This window comes from Panthera onca, chromosome B4, assembly GCF_046562875.1.
Source record: "Panthera onca isolate mPanOnc1 chromosome B4, mPanOnc1 haplotype 2, whole genome shotgun sequence".
Taxonomy (NCBI): Eukaryota; Metazoa; Chordata; class Mammalia; order Carnivora; family Felidae; genus Panthera; species Panthera onca.
The window spans coordinates 75408805-75425640 of NC_138345.1; the positions used below are offsets into that span (position 1 = coordinate 75408805).

The following is a 16836-nucleotide window of genomic DNA, read 5'->3' on the forward strand; positions in this document are numbered from 1 at the left end:
GCCCCTAGTTCCCGTCTCCACCCCTCTCGTGAGCAGCGGGCTCAGCCACCAGGGAGCCACCAGCAAAGCTGCTGAAGACTGAGTGCCATCTAGCCGCTGGCACACCACAACAGGCCACAACTGGGCCCCACCTGCCGGTGTGGCACAACTGCTCTCCATTGTCACCCTTGTGCAAAGCTCCCCAGAGGGCGTGCGGGCAGGCAGGACTACAAGTTAAGGGAGGCTACAGCAGGCAGCAAGATGCACTCCGACCCTGCGGCCCTTCCATCTCCCCTCAACTGGCCGCCTGTAGATTCAGGCTCTCAGCTGAGGCCCCAGGAGCGTCTCTGGATGCGATTTTCTTTCATCTCCCAAGTCAGCCCACCGCGCCCAATGCCGTCCTCCTATCTCCCGTGGCAGCAGGGAAAACCCAGGAGATGCTTGTAGCTGGAATCAGACACAGCCTTCATCTTCATGTGTTTATTCTCAGAACATACAAACTCATCTTCTCAGAGAATAAAAAACAGAAATTTCACTCAGTGACTTCAAGATGGACACACCCAGCTCACCCTGTCCCCACAGCTACTAAAAAAATTCCCTGGGTGAGGGATGCCCAGAGTGCACAGCACCCCTTGGCACAGGGGCCATGCACAGCTCTAAACAAGGCTCTCAACTGGTTTTATAATCCAAAAGGGCAAACGGCTGTCAAAATGAGAGTCCAAGGTCCATAATCCTCACAGTGCCAGATCCCCTGGGGTCACCTAGGGCAATGACACTGCTGCAGCTTCTGCAGTCAAGTCGGAGCCGAAGAGGTACCGTCGTGGCGGCCAGGTTTTTGTTCAGTCTGTGAGGCAGTGCCAACCGGCTGCCCCCACGACTGGCAAGAGCTGATGGCCCAGTGCAATCCCAAAGCCCTCCAGAGGGGCAGAGCCAGGCCAGAATCTGTGTCCTTTGTTCTCCCTGCCGCCTACAGCAGTTTCCTCTCCTTCTGCAGCCCCACGCTCGGGCCTTCAGACCTGAGGGTTTGGGCCGAGGAGTCTGATTGTTTCCTAAGGCCCCATAAGAGTGAGGACCTGGAAAGAGACGTAAGGATCCCGAAGAAAAGGCTTCAGAACATGCCCTTAAACTGACGGCAAGAGTGCCGTGTCAGGCAAAGATGGTCTCTTCCCGGCGCTTCTTGGTGAGGATGGTGCCTGGCTTGTGCTGGGCATCTGGGTGGTTGGCTAGCTCTGGGGGGCAGGAGGACACCGGACTCTCCAGGATGGCTTGCTTCAGCTCATAGAACACAGCGGAGTCCTCTTTGGTGAGGAAGGTGATGGCCACACCGCTCTTGCCAGCTCGTCCCGTGCGACCAATGCGGTGGATGTAATCTGGGGAAGGAGAGGAGTGCCACTGAGGGTACTGGGCCTCACTTGTAAAGGCGCCCCCCACCCCAACACACCTCCGAGGGCAGTCAATACCCCGCCGCGCCCCCCCCCCCCCCCGCCTGACCCCCGCAGAGCCCACAGTGCCCTCTCCACCACTAACGATGGGGATCAACCTGCCACACCCAGACTGAAAGCGGCCCACACCCCGGACACAGAGCTGTCCCCGGTGCTGTGACAAAACCCATGGGAGATAAAAAGCAGAGCACTTCCCACCGGGACAAGCAATCCCAGACTTGGAGCTGTGAGGAATGGCAGCAAGAGCCTCCGGCTTCGAGTGGAATGAGACAAGGAGGCCCCCTTTACCTGGATGGAAGCTGCTTCCGCCCGCACTTACCTTCAATGTTTTTGGCCATATCATAGTTGACAACCATAGACACATCTTGGATGTCGATACCACGACCCGCCACATCTGTAGCCACCAAAATATCCTTGGCCCCAGCCTTGAGGTTGGACAGTGCAAACTCTCGCTGCTCCTGGCCTTTTCCACCATGCAGCGTGCAAGCATTGTACTGTTGGAACAACGGCAAGGTGAGAAGAGAGCAGTGGGGTCATGGAAAGACACAGAAGGGAGTGGAGACCATGAGGGAGGGCTGCAGAGCAGCAGGGCAGACGCGGAAGGAGGAGGGGGAGAGAACGAGTGCTCCTGGAAGCAAGCAGAGAACAGGTGAGCTGGAGAAAGGGACGGGAGAGAACAGGGTGTGGTGCGGCAGGGGCAGACAGAGTGAGGTCAAAGGTAAAGCCCTGGGGTGAAAGGGGAAAGAGAGTAAAAATAAAGTGATAGTAATAACGGTAAAGCGACTGGGGGGCAGGTGGCGCGGAGCCAGATAGACGGGAAGTCATCAAAGAGAGAATGAGGCTGAGATGAGAGCGGCAAGCAGGGACCAAGACATTTAAGGACCCTTGAAACACCAGTAGCAGGAGTAAAGGACACCAATCCCCCATGTCCCTCGTGATGCACCACCCACTTTCCCATACATCTATAAACACAAAGAACTCTGATCTACTATTCTATAGCCTCCCGTCCGGCCAGGATGCATGTCTCAAAACCTGTCCCTGGCCCGGCCCCCTTGGAGGAAGACCCAAGGCAGCTCTGGCTGCCCTTGCAGGACTAGACAGGGGATCACACAACAGACCCAGTTCCCTCATCCCTGTCACACCACCCTTTTCCCTCCGGCCCTGACTTGAACCCTAGGTTAAAGAATGGGACAGGACTGAAAGGAGGAGCCTCAGAGGGGCCCTCTATTTTCAGAAAGTCCCACCAAAGAGAGCGGACTTGGCTCTCTCTCGCCAGACATACCCCCATCTTCTCCAGAGATTTGGCCAAAACATCGCAGCCCTTCTTCTGGTTGACAAAAATGATAATGGGTGGATCAAAGCCTTGTTCCAAGATCGCCAGCAGCTTTTTCCTGGGGAGAAGAGGTAGAGGAGAAAAATGAGAGGCAGACCTTTGAGACGCACACTCTGATCTACCAACACCAATTCCAGGACCTTCGATCCCATGGCGTCCCGAACAAGCAAACCGCAGCTCTTTAGAACAGCAGAACATTCACCCTCCATCATCCCTCATACAGAAAAAAGCGCCTTCTCCATCATGTTTGGCCAGGCCCAGCCGCCCCCATACCTCTTTTCTGACTCTGACATGAGGAAGACCTTCTGTTCCACACGTTCATGAGGCTTGCCTGCAGAGCCAATGTACACCACAGCGGGTCGCCGCAGATAGCTCCGGGCCAGACGCTCCACCGCTGGGGGCATGGTGGCCGTGAACATGACTGTCTGTGAAAACAGGAAGCTCAGCCCTGGGCCCAGGCAGGCACCGCCATATCCTCCATCACCACAGGAAGTGTAGCCTGGGCTAAAGAACCTAAAACGAGCCGTGGAGTAGGCTTTAACAGCCACTGCCATAGGAAATCGTGTCCTTTGCTTTCCCACTTCTTTCCTCACTACCTGCTCACCAAGGTATTTTCCATCTTATGATGACACGAAGGGCTGAGAGCATTTGCTGGCACCCATGGTGGGGAGTAGCATGATGCCTTGGAACCATTTTCGAGGGCAAAGCCAATAATGGCTCCGCTGCCAGGACTGTCAGAGGACATGCTGGTAAATGTACCGTGGGCCCCCCCCAGGGCAAGATGGGCCTCAGAGCAGGTTTGGCAACTTGCCCCCTTTTCCCGGCTTAGGGAAGCGGCCTTACTTGGCGGTACTTATGTTTTCCTGACTCAAAGTTGGCCAACATCTTCTCAGGGTCCTCAGCTTCATCCGTGTCCGGCTTCTGGTTGCTGACAGGCATGTGCTCCAGGATCTTCTGGACATCTGGCTCAAAGCCCATGTCAATCATCCTATCTGCCTCATCCAGAACCACATAGGTACAGCGGCTCAGCACAAGGTAACGGTTCTCCAGCACATCAATCAGACGTCCTGGGGTAGCTATCACAATCTGGAGGGCACAGTGGAAACATATGCAGCCGCAGCACGTACCCCTTTCTTCTCCCTCCTGTGAACTATCCACCCGCTCAGACAACAGACCTCCAATGCTAAGGAACTTGGACCCCAACCTGCAGTTATGACTGCCGGCAAAGGTTCCTAAGAACCGGCACAGAATCGCTTGTTGCCACCTTGGATTTTTTTAAGGAGTGAACAGGGTCTCTGAGTAAGGCTCAGGAGTTAAACAGAAGAGGCAAAATCAGAAGGAGCTTTCTTAGATGGAAGAGAGACTAAGGGAAACCATGGAGAGAATTATACAAAGGGATTATGCCAGAAAGTTGTAAAAGACTCAATTCCTCCATCAAATTTCTTATCGAAAGCTCTCTTCCTCTACCTTGAGGAGCCAATACGTGAAGTCACTGACATGGTCTGGCAGAGTGAGTGACAACAAAGGCTGTGTGTGGTATGAATCTCAGCTCTGCTCATTGCCAGCTGTGACTTTGGGCAAGTTACTGACCTGAGCCTCAGCTTCACCTGCACAATGGAGGTCCACCACCTCTCTCTCTCATTTGGTTGTTGGTAAAATTAATGATGCGCACAGTACGATACCTGGTTCTTAAGTTCTTGACAAGTAACAGCACATATATAAAAACCAGTCCTTTTCTTCACTTTACTGTACGTCTATGGCAGAAACCAGAAACACGGCCCCCAAACTGAGAACCCTCAAACAGTGGGCTGGCTGCCTGCTAGGTGAACGAACCTCACAGCCCATGCGCAGCCTGAAGCCCTGGTCCTCTCTGGAGATGCCGCCAATGACAGCCACAGTGCGGATGCCCAGTGGCTTCCCAAACTTGATGGTCTCTTCCTCAATCTGCTGAGCCAACTCACGAGTGGGGGCCAGGATGATGGCATAAGGGCCTTGGTCTGACTCTTCGATCCTGTGGTAAACGGGGCATCCCACAGTTCCGTGAGCTTTCGTTCTTATCCAACCACAAACAGGAGCAAGACAAAGTCACTCTTAAGGGCAGCTATGGAGATGGGGAGGGTGGTGGGAAAAGGATGCAAAGATCTCATTTAAAAATCAGAGACTCCAGGGCAGCCAAGTTCTTCAGGGAGTGGTCCTTGCCAACAAAATCATACACCTCTTTGATACCATGATCCAATTATTCCCTAGTATCTGACCCAGACTAAAGAAGGGGGCTTCTGACTGTAGACTTAAAAAGAAAACCAAACGCTCAGTTGCCACTGTGACCTTTCCCACCCAGCCAAACCCACCCCAACTGGGACCTGCCGACCCCACCTGTCAATTTTGGGGAGAGTGGTGATCCAGACGAGCAATGGGATGAGGAAGGCTGCTGTCTTGCCACTGCCGGTCTCAGCCACACCAATGATGTCACGATTCTGTAGCCCAATGGGAATTGCTTGACGCTGGATAGGTGTTGGTTCCTGCAGTGACCCAGAGACAATAATGGGTACAGATGGAGTCCGGCTACCCAAGCCACTGCTGACAGAGTGGGCACATGGGCCAGCACAAGAGGAGGACAGCAGTTCACAGTGAGGAAACACAGTCACCAAAGGCCAATACTTCCACCAGAAAGTGAGAGCATCACCTTAGTGCTCCCTGGCAGAAGAGGAACAAAACAGAGGAACAAAGGAACAAAGCTCTCTGTTCCCAAATTAAGTGTGTATCCCCTAGAACATGGGAACACATCAGGTCTTCTGGGCCAAGCTGTCCCTCCTTACCTTGTACCCACACTTATCGATGACCTCCAAGATGTGTGGTGGCAGAGAAGAGTCTTTCCAGGACCGGATGGGATTGGGGATCTTGCCGCCTTTGGTGGTGATGCTGTAGTCCTCTCGGAAGATCCGCCAGTCCCGGTCCGTCATCTCATCTAACTTCTTCTGGGACCAGTGCCGATCATCCCAGCGCTGCTTGGCTTCCTTCTTACGGAGCTTGCGGAGTCTGGCCCTGGAGCGGGACGTGAGGAACAAGTGGGATCAGTATCCTTCCTCCAGCTCCTTTCTGTAGGTTCTGGGCTCTGCCCAACCACCCCCAGCCCTGCCACTCACTCCTCCTGCTCCTTTTCTTCCAGTGTCCGCCTCTTCTCCATCAGGTCTCCGTAGAAACGTGACTGCTCTCGTTTCTGCTGCTTCAGGTCAATGCCTGCAATGAAGCCTCGCCCCAACAACTGCACCTGGTGCCGTTCCTTGTATCTGAGGTGGAGACAGGGGTTTGTTATAGCAGCAGGAGGGAAGGGCGGACTACTGACATGAACCAATATGTACACCTTCGTAACTGGGGTCTCTCCTCACCCAGAGAGCTGGCTGACTATGCGCTTACCGATTTCCCCACCCCAGAATCTTACTGCTCTTTCTGTAGCACCAGTTCTTTCCAGGAACTGCCTTAAAAGACCTAGCACACAGGCCTGAAGCCACTCACAGGGGGTTGTAGTCGATGGACGTGTCCTCCGATGCGTCCCACTCAAAGACAAACTTGCGGTCATTGAGATGCCTTGTTCGGCGCCGCTTCTTGATACCACCCAGATAACGCTCCTGCCCAGGGACGGAATGCAAAGCCCATGAAGCTCCAGGCCCACCCAGATCTCACATGCAGAGATCGGAATGGCCAAATAACTAAATCTCATTCTTGTGTGTGGCGGGGGAAATGAGCACAGAACCAAGGCCTGCACCTTAATGGCATGCAGTTCCTTGCTCTTATCCTTCTCTTCCCGGATCTTCTGTCGCCCTTCCTCATCCTCATTTCCATTGGTCTCCCGCTCCATCCTCTCCCTGCGTTCCCGACGTTCCCGTTCCTGAGGGTCTTCTGCAGACCAAGGAAAGCAAAGCTGCAGAAGAACTCAGTGCAAGACAAAAGAGGGCACGGACAGGATCTGGACGACAGACATCAAATGAGAAGGGGGAGATTTGCAATACAAGGGAAATGGAGACGTAACCCAGAGATATGCTCATCAACTCCCCCAGCCCTCCCTCTTCCAAACTCCAGAGCAAACAGGTTTCTGGCTCTCCTGAGTGACACTACAATTCCAACCCATCCTCTCCTGCTCCTTCTAAGGGCTACACAGGGGAGGAAAACGAACCCAACATTTTCCTGCCCAAGTCTTGGAACTGTTTCCTTTTCTTGCGCTCTTCTTCGAGCATCCTCTGTCGCTCCTCCACCTCCTGCTGTCGTCGCTTTAGGGCTTCAGCCTCTCGTTCCGCTTTGGAGAGGAACTTGGGCTACAAAATAGATTGGAACTGTAAACAAAGGATCTAGGAGGAGGGTATGATCACATCATTGATAAGGAGACAACAGAGGACCCGACAATATTTGCTCAGGCATTACACCTCTTCAGGAAAATACAGATAGGTCTAGGATCCCGCTATGGCCCGAACTATGTCCCCCTCAAAATTTATATGTCGAAGCCCTAACTCCCAGTACCTCAGAATATGACTGTATTTGGATAGAACCTTTAAAGAGGTGATTAAGGTAGGGGCGCCTGGGTGGCTCAGTCAGTTAAGCGTCCGACTTCGGCTCAGGTCATGATCTTGCGGTTTGTGGGTTCGAGCTCTGGGTCAGGCTCTATGCTGACAGATCAGAGCCTGGAGCCTGCTTCCGATTCTGTGTCTCCCTCTCTCTCTGCCCCTCCCCTGCTTACGCTCTGTCTCTCAATAATAAATAAACATTAAAAAATTTTTTATAATAAATAAATAAATAAATAAATAAAAGAGGTGATAAGGTAAAATGAAGTTCTTTGAGTGGACCCTAAACCATTCCTCTCTTGTAAGAGAAAACCTGGGCACAGAGAGACACCAGGGGCATGTCCACACAGAGGGAAGATCATGTGAGGACAGAGAAGACATCCACCCACGAGCCAAGGAGAGAGGCCTCAGAAGAAAACCACCCTACTGACACCTTGATCCCAGCTTCTAGCCTCGAGAACTGTGACAAAATTAATTTCTGTTGTTTATGTCGCTCAGCCTGCAACGTTCTATTATAGCAGCCCGGCCAGCTAACACAGACCCTCGAGTTCTCACCTTAGCCTCAGCTTCTTCCTCAGCCTTCTTCTTGGCCAGAAGTTCCTCCAGGGATAATGGCTGAGCCTAAAGATAAAAAAAATAGGACTTCAGTCCATAAAGGCTCTCTCCCTTTGAAGATTTATAACGTAGAACTTGAACTGAAGAGGAAGATGAGAGAAATCCTTCCTCTCCTTTACCTTAGGTTTCTTATCACCATGTTCATCGTCTTCATCCTTCTTAGAGTCTCTGTCTTTCCGAGATTTAAAATCTTTTCCTCGGCCAGGAGATAAACTTTAAGGAAAAGAAACGGGAAAGATCCATATCGCTATCTTGCCCTCATCCAGGCTGAGCCACAGAGAGGATAGAAGCTTTCCCATGACTCAACAAGACTGGCTTATGGCCATCCATCACGCCCTGAAGCTCCCTTTGCAGGCCTGGTCACTCTGCCTGCTCTGAAACCTAATGATGGGCCTGTCTTGGCCCCATTCTACCTGAATCTCCCTTTCCAAGACTAATCTCTTCTCACAAGATTGCCTTCACTACTGAGGGCAAAAATCTCTCTTCCAAATAGCAGGTGCGCATCAGAAAAAAAGAATCCTGCTTCATTTATAATACACAATGAATTTCGTCGACAAGGTCCCCCACCATCCACCCTTTCCGGGTACTGTTCTGTGTGTTCCCTCCCCATGCTTCCTTCCTACCTGTGCAGAGATTCTTTCCCCACAACTATTACAAGCCCAATCTACAAGAGGTCTCAAACACCCCCACCCCCGTATTTGCTATGGGAATTGTGTTCTTTGCCCTGAATCCTAACCTGCATACTCAGAGCCTAATAAAAACTTTGCATACAGAGTTTCCAGAGGAAAGAGATCAAGATACTGGGGCATTAAGCTATCCCAACAAATACACGTTGTTTATCTTGGGTGGACACCTGAATGGTCCAATGGAACTAAGGGACTGTTTTGTAGGCTGGTAACCCTCTCCAACTAATTTCTAACTTTTAAGAACAAACTGACCCTCAAACTGTTGCAGCTTCAGTAACTGGCTATAGTTTCTAAGGATACGTGCTTTCTAAAGATGACAGCTCTGCAGTAACTACCACAACAACTGACTTCCCTATGGGCCTGCGCCAGCTCAGAGGCAGAGAGGAAGGCTTTCTCCTAAGGCCCGCTCCCATTCCCTCAGGTACCTGGATCGTTTACGGTCCTTGTCCCGTCGGTGCCCATCCTTATCCCGGTCTCGGTCCTTCTTATTCCGATCACGCTCCTTATCCCGTTCTCGTTCTTTGTGCCTTCGCTCTCTAAAGACGGCAAATTTAAGAAATCGTGTGAGATTTCCAGAGTATCCAGGGTCACTGCAGTCATAAGAAGGTTCTCATGATCTTTTTTTTTTTTTTTTAATGTTTATTTACTTATTTTTGAGAGAGAGCAAGCAGAAGAGGAGGAGGGGCAGAGAGAAAGACACAATCTGAAGCAGGCTCCAAGCTGTCAGCAGAGCCCAATGCGGGGCTTGAACCCACGAACCATGAGATCATGACCTGAGCCAAAGTCAGATGCTTGACCGACTGAGCCACCCAGGTGTCCCTCTTATGCTCTTTTCTCCACAAAGCAGCATCTTTATAAATTGGGGAATGTGTCTCTAGGAGAAACTATGAGGGAATTCTAAGGAAGTCGTCTAGATCTGAGTTGTACTGCTAAGCATTAATGGAATGATAGGCCGTAGTCTATGTGAACAGAGAAACTATCTTCCTCGATCACTTGGACCTTCATCCTACAAGTTCCCTCTTAACTTTTAAGAGCTGCTGGGTCACTAGGTGTAGAGAAATATGTGAAAGACTAGTGGCCTAATAGTGCAGGCATCAGAGGAACCAAGAATGAAGAAGTGTGAAATGTACTCTCCCTTCCCATATAGACATACAAAGTTACTTTACCGTTCTGTAGACTTGGAACGGGACCGGGAGCGAGAACGGCTACCTCCTCGACGCCTATCCCTTGAACGATGCCGCTTCCTGTCTTTGGATGGGGAAGACTTCCGGTCCCGGTCTCTATCCCGTTCTCTGTCAGGAGTCCGAGATCGCTTTCTTTCCTCCTTGGAAGGTGATGCATCACGGTCCTTTTTGTCAGCCAGCTCTCCTGCCATCTGTCATGGATAAGAGAAATCCTTATTATGTGCTATGTACTACTCTAAACTGTTTATATAATCACAAAACAACCCTATGAGGTAGATATACTGGAATGCCTACTTTATAGATGTGAGAATGGAAGCTCAGGTATATAAAATAACTTGCCTGAGGACACACAGGTGGTAGGTGACAGAGTGCCAGGCACTCTGGCTCCAGAGACCCATTCTTATTTGTTATACTATACCATCCCTCTGTGATCCCTTTTTGTATACATATACGTTCACTTCTAAAAGTATATAACAGATGTATCTTATTTTTATAATTAGACTGTAAGAGTATGAAAAGAAATGTTAGCGAATGCATAGTATACTAGCTACCTCTAGAAACATCCTGTATTGCTTATCTTAGCAGTCTGCCAGCCCACTGGGATCAGTCAACGCATAAATGGCTAAGGGAGGTAAGTTCCCTTGAGCTCATAAAGAAAACTCAAAAGAGGAAAAAGAGTTACCTTTGAGATTTGGGATTACAATCTTAAATTGTAAGTGGAGAAAAGAGAACTTAAATTTAAACGGAGAACTTAAATTTAAATGGAGAAACAAACTCACTTTCACTCAGATTAAAAGAAATGTACTTCTCATTATACAATGGGAAAAACTTTGGTAAAGGGTACACAGAACCTCTATGTATTTTTTTTTTTTTTTGCAACTTACTGTGAATCTATAATTATTTCAGAAAAGAAAGACAGGTACCAAAAAATAAAGGTCACAGACTGCTGACTGACATTCCCTACTCAGATTCTCATAGAGCCTTGACCGCTACCCAGTCCTATGAAAGGTTTGAGCAGGAATTTGTTCCATTCCCCTCCTGCCTGGGGGGACACTGAACACCATGTCACGCTGTCAACTGTCCTTCTAACTACAAAATCCACTTCAGCCAGGAGCTAAAATGACAGTAAGTCTGAATCCACCTCTACCCCATCACTATCATCATCATCCATTCCTAACACTCAGGATACATTTCTCAGAACTTATTTTACCCCCAAATGGTTCCGTTGGAATATCAGTGCCCCAGACTTTCACATACAATCTCCCTTCCATGTAATTTCCTGCCATATACCTTTAAGAAAGGAGGATGTGTAAAGAAAAGAAAAATGAACAAGTAGCACTCTCATCTTACCTCACAATTGTCTGAGAAATGACTAAATGTTCTATATCAGTACATAATGCAATTATACTTATGTCTCTTCTACTCCGAACCCTAAGAAAACAACCCAGAAGAGAGGTATCTTCTCTGAACATCACTCATTCTCTCAGCAAATATTCACTAAGCACCAGAAACTGTTCTACCTGCTAGAGATATAGCAGTAAACAAAATAAAGTCTCTGATCTCATAACACTGAAATTCCAATGAAGCGCATAATGGGCAGAATAAGAGAATTTCAAATAGTAATGAGAAGTAATAGAATAAAACAGGGTGGAAATGATGGGGAGAGGTAGGAACAAGTGAGAGAGGGCTCAGGAAAGAGTGTTTTAGGTAACATGTAAGCTGAGACTTGAATGATGGGAAAGAGAGAGCCTGCAAAGATCAGGGAAAAGATCTTATGGGGTAGAAAGTTCAACAAGTACTAAGGCATTGGGGTAAGAACTAGCGCAGCATATTTGCCAATTAAAAACAGACTTGTGTGGCTGAGTGACAGTGACCCAGGGGAAAGACTGATTTAAGGTGAGTTCAGAGAGATAGGCTGGAGTCAGACCATGGAAATGTGTTTTGGGCCCAGGTAAAGGAACCTGGATTTCAACCTAACAACAACAGGAACCTTAAAGGGTGTTAAACAGAGAGTGATGTGATCTAATTTTACATTTTTAAAGAATTTGGTGACTTGAAAGAAAATAATAGGGAGGCAAGAGTAGAAACAGAACCAGCAGTCTAGGCAACAGATGACAGTCGCTTGTTCTAGGAAAGTGGCAATGGAGATGGAAAGTAGTGAGCTTCAGGATATACTTGGAGGCAAAGCAGACAGGACTTACTGATGAAGGGAGAAAGGAAAAGAGGAGACACAAAGATAGCTCCTAAATTTATGGTGTGACTGACCTAATGGTTCACGATGCCATTAGTGACCAGCAGTGACTGGGGAAGGAAGAGATTTAAGAGAAAATCAAAAGTTTCATTTTGAAAATGCAATTCTGGAACTCAGAAGAACCTGGAGACAAAAATTTGAGTCATCACTGTATACATGGCTTTTAAAGCTATGGGACACTAAATAGTATTACCTAAATAGGCACTATAGTTAAAGAAAGAAATAAAAGAGAACCAGGATTGAGCTCTGGAACACTGTAACATTTAGAGGTCAGGCAAAGGAGCCAGAGAAGAAGACTGGAAAAAAGCAACAGCATTAAGAAAGAGGAAAAAAAGTTAAGGATGACATCACAGAAGCCAAAAGTGTGTTTCACGGAGGGAGTGATGAACTGTGCCGGTGGAAAAAGGCTAGGAGATAGAGTGACCCTTGTGTTTGGAAAAATGGAGATGATTGGTGACCTTGACAAGAGCTGTTCTGATGGCATGGAGGAAGTAGAAGCCTGAGTGGAGTGAGTTTAGAAGAAAATAAGAAGTGAGGATAAGGAAACAATATAGACAACTTTTATTACAGGTTCTACTCATCACAATGGCCAGATAACCAGGCCCACCCTACTCATCGCTTCTCAACAGCCTTCCTTGCAAACCTCCAGGTCTTTGAGTTCCTCAGTTCTTGTAGGGTAGGGGCAGATTTTCTTTTTCATCCAATTAAGTATTTATCAAGTATCTACTATATGCAAAGCACCATGCTAGACTCCGTATTGAATTACAAAAGGAAATTAGGAAGATCCTGTCCAAAAAAAGGTTACAGAACAATAGAGGGTATGTGGCACTTACCAAGATGAAGGCTCAGATGAAGTATTATAGGAATTCAAAGAAGTTTCCTTTCATTTGCAAAGAAGATTTGGAAAGATCTGTAGAGGAAGTGGCTCTTGAGCATTTAAGTATAGGTAGAATTTGAAGATGTGTAATTGAGGGTGCGGAAAAGTCATTCCTAGCAAAAGAAATAATACAGGAGGCGCAGAGGCGGGAAAGCATGACTGGTTCTGGGAGAAAAGCCAGAGTTCCAGTTTGGCTGGAGCAAGGCTTACTCAAAACATGAAGGAATAAAGTCGGATGGAGGGTATCACAGGTGCTATGCTCATGGGCAAAGGTCTGGCCCGTAAGATCGTCCAGGGACCTGGCCTGTGTCTCCAGGAGTCAACACTCCGCCCTGGGGCCCGCGCCCCTTCACTCCAGCCCGCCAGAGCTCTCTGGGCTCATGCCCCTACCCTGAGGCATTCTTCCCCGCCTCGTCCCGGGGACAGGGGCCATCGCCGTGCCCCCACTCTTGCCCTCTCTGCAAGCTCCTGGGAACCGCCTCCATCGTTCGGAACTCACCACTCTGAGTCTGAACCGCCCAACGCGGCCTCAACGTCGCCGAACAGTCGCCATCTTTCCCGTTTCCTGGTCGCCGAGATGCATCCGCGGCCGCGCGGCATGCTGGGAAGGTGAGTTCCTGGTACCTGGCGGCGCGGGCCGACATTAAAAGCCTGGGAACTACTAATCCCACAACGCACCGCGCGAAGGCCAACCCCGGCCGCGGGGTCTGCTGGGCAATGTGGTTCGCCAAACATCTGAGTTTGCGGGAGAGTTTTCCGTGGGTTTGCTTCCAGCAAAAGGTTCTCTCGCCACGCAGTCTTCCTGGAATATGTTGGTTTTACTAAACTATCGTGGCTTACGACGAAGGAATTTAAGGGCTTCCTTAGATATCAATAACGCTTAATTATCACAAGCAACTGCAGTAGCAAATACTGGACCGTTTGTGGAAAAGCGTTTTTACAAAAAAAATAAAAATCTGTGAGATAGATTAGCCCAACTTTACAGGCAGACAAACTAAAGGTTAGGTTACAGGAGTAGCCTAGTATTTCAGATTGAGGGTAGGACAATTCATTGTGTGGGACTATCCGGAATTTAGAAGGACATTTTAGCAACCTTGTCCGGGCAGCACAATACCCAGTTGTTGTGGCAACTCAAAATGAGTCCATACTTGGATTACAGAGCCCTCCCGGAAGGATAGTATTGCCTGGGCTATGGCATCTGTTTTCTCAACATTCTTAATAGGACCCTGGCTTCCTCCTTTTCTTGCCCTTTAGAATCTGGCCAGCGGGGCTAGCTTCACATTTTTGCTTCTTTCTTCCACCTAGCGCCCCCACCCCTGCCCTGACTCAGATCCACAGAGTTTTCTTTACCCCAAATTGTATGTTTACTTCGTTTCTCTTTGCTCTTGTGGTTCTTAATTCACCAGCCCCACTTTTCCCCCACCCCCAAAAGAAACCCCAAACCTTGCCACTTATATAGAGGATGGTTTAGATAGGTATCAGTGTCTAATGTCCTCTTCCTTCCCACTTTCCCATCATCAGCCTTTTGGTTTCAGTACCACGTGGCTGTAGGTCTGGCTTTTCCCTCCGAATGTATGTTCAGTTCTCTTCAAACAGAGCCTCAGGATAGACTCAAACAATTCTAAAACCTGAACATCACCCACAGTGGCTCAAAGTAACCCTGGAAGAAAAGCGTTTCTGCTCTTAGAACTCTGCAGCTTTGCACTTAACCACTTTTACCCTAAAGAAAGATCCGAAGGGAAAGGCGGTCTGAGATCTAGTAGATGTAATGCATGCAGTGAACACTGGAGGGCTCTCCACTCCCAGAATGGAACTTAAACTAACAGACCAAAGGTGTAGACTTTAAGAGCAGCAGCTACTAGTGTTTACTGAGAATATTCAATAGAGTGCCCAACTCTGTGCTGGTCACTTAACTTGTATTACTTATTTTACTTATTTCTCATAACAGTATGAGGCGGGTATTACCATCATTTTACTGATTAATTATGCCTTCAATGGCAACACAGTTAAAAGAATGAAGCCAGTGTTCAACTCCAGGTTCATTTAACTTCAGAATCCATGGTCTTCCCCTAATTTCTAGGCTACTGCTCTTCTTTAAAGATGAGTAAATTGAGACCCAGAAAGATGATGAAGTTTGTTCAAGTTCATAGTGCCAGAGTTCCCCTAGTGCTTGTGCACAACTTTCTCATGACACATGTAAGACATTGCACTTAGGGGTGTGCCTGGGTGGCTCAGTTGGTTAAGTGTCTGGAGTCTTCATTTCGTCACAGGTCGTGATCTCACAGTTCATAAGATCGAGCCCCATGTTGGACTCTGTATTGACAGCGCAGAACCTGCTTGGGATTCTCTCTCTCCCTCTCTCTCTCTCAAAATAAATAAATAAACATTAAAAAAAAAAAAAAGACATTTGCTTAAAGGATACTCATATGCTTTGTCCTGCCCTGCTAGTTCTTTCACAAACATGTATCTTTGGAGATAGGGACAGAGGGACTACGTTGTAGTAAGGACCACAGGTAGAGTCTCCTATTTAGGTACAACATGGCTAGCAATAAGGAGCCCATGGGATTATAGTTGACATTGAGACCCAGTTTGAATACTGACTCCATTACATACTAGCCGTATGGTCTTGTGCAAGTTATATAACACTCTGACTTTTCTATTTCCTCGTTTACAAAATAGGGATCATGATATTTCTTGCCTCAAAGGATAGGATAGCAGTTAAAAAAAAAAAAGTGCATGTTCTGGAGTCTGGCTGCCTGGATTTGTTTCCAGATTCTATTGCTTTCTAGCTGTGTGACCTTGGGCACGTTAACTAACTTCTCTGAACTCAGTTTCCTTGTCTGTAAAATGAGGTAGATAATATCCCATAGGGTTGGCACAGGAATAAGTAACATAGAAAGAACTCATAAGTGGGCGCCTGGGTGGCTAAGTCGGTTAAGCGACTGACTTTGGCTCAGAGCTTGGAGCCTGCTTCGGTTTCTGTGTCTCCCACTCTCTGCCCCTCCCCGCCCTCAAAAATAAATAAACATTAAAAAAATTTAAAAAAAAAAAAAGAGCTCATAAGTGCCCCTGACCCATAGTAAACATTTAACAAATGTTAGCTATTATCATTTATCAGGTTAAATGTGATAATGCAGGTAAGCTCTCAGCACAGTCCTGAGTACATAGTAAGTGCTCAATACATAGTTACTTCTTATTTCCAGCACACTATGAAACTTGGAAAAACGTGTCTGAGAGGGATGTTAAGGCTCCTGAGCTGTCGACAGGCAAATGGAACCGGGAGGTGAAGAAAGCAGAAGACATTACCTCTCCTTGAACTAGGAGACCACAACCCCAGGAACCTCTCCTCAACCTGGGCTTCAGTCTGTCCCACCTTCTGCAGGGGTTGGAATTTCAGCAACTTGGATCCTCTACTGATGATTTCACCAAACCTTGTCTTTGTTCTCTAGACTTTCTAGGGCAATGGTTCTCAACCAGGAGTGATTTTGCCTCAAGGGCCACTTAGCAATATCTGGAGACACTTTTGGTTGTGAAAACTAAGTGGGGGAGGGTGGGGCAGGAGGTGGGGGAGGGCAAGGTCCTACTGCCTTCTAGCAGGTGGAGGCCAGGGATGCTGCTAAACATCCTTCGATGCATGAGACAGGCCCCAGCATCAAAGTATTATCTAGTCTAAAATGTCATTAGTTCCAGGGCACCTGGGTGGCTGTCAGTTGAGCATCTGACTTCAGCTCAGGTCATGATCTCACGATTCGGCGGTTCGAGCCCTGCATCAGGCTCTGTGCTGACAGCTCAGAGCCTGGAGCCTGTTTTGATTCTCTCTCTCTCTCTCTCTCTCTGTCTCTCTTTCTCTCTCTCTCTTTCTCCCCCTCCCCCGCTCATGCCCTGTCTCTCAAAAATGAATAAATGTTAAAAAAAA

The 16836-nt window shown here is 48.2% G+C and overlaps 1 protein-coding gene and 1 long non-coding RNA gene across 3 annotated transcripts; one reads left to right on the forward strand and one right to left on the reverse strand.

Moving 5' to 3' along the window:
• Positions 1–444: 444 nt before the first annotated feature.
• Positions 445–13537, reverse strand: DDX23 (DEAD-box helicase 23). 2 transcript variants are annotated; one of them, XM_060657772.3, is made up of 18 exons: positions 13420–13504; positions 12877–12953; positions 9775–9983; positions 9034–9144; positions 8042–8135; positions 7863–7928; positions 6926–7064; positions 6518–6651; positions 6268–6380; positions 5898–6041; positions 5571–5796; positions 5128–5273; positions 4588–4765; positions 3598–3840; positions 3028–3179; positions 2704–2812; positions 1741–1915; positions 445–1349 (listed from the first exon to the last, which is right to left on the reverse strand). In XM_060657772.3, exons 3-18 carry the CDS (start codon positions 9981–9983, stop codon positions 1126–1128), a joined length of 2463 nt encoding a protein of 820 aa, XP_060513755.1. In that variant the 5' UTR covers positions 12877–12953; positions 13420–13504; the 3' UTR covers positions 445–1125. The 2 variants fall into 2 exon arrangements, with proteins under 2 accessions (XP_060513755.1, XP_060513754.1); XM_060657771.3 differs by lacking the exon at positions 12877–12953 and having other exon boundaries at positions 13420–13537.
• LOC144616915 (uncharacterized) lies at positions 13422–16816 on the forward strand. The gene is made up of 2 exons (XR_013556771.2): positions 13422–13529; positions 16124–16816. It is a non-coding gene; the product is annotated as an uncharacterized LOC144616915 (long non-coding RNA).
• The last annotated feature ends 20 nt before the right edge of the window (positions 16817–16836 follow it).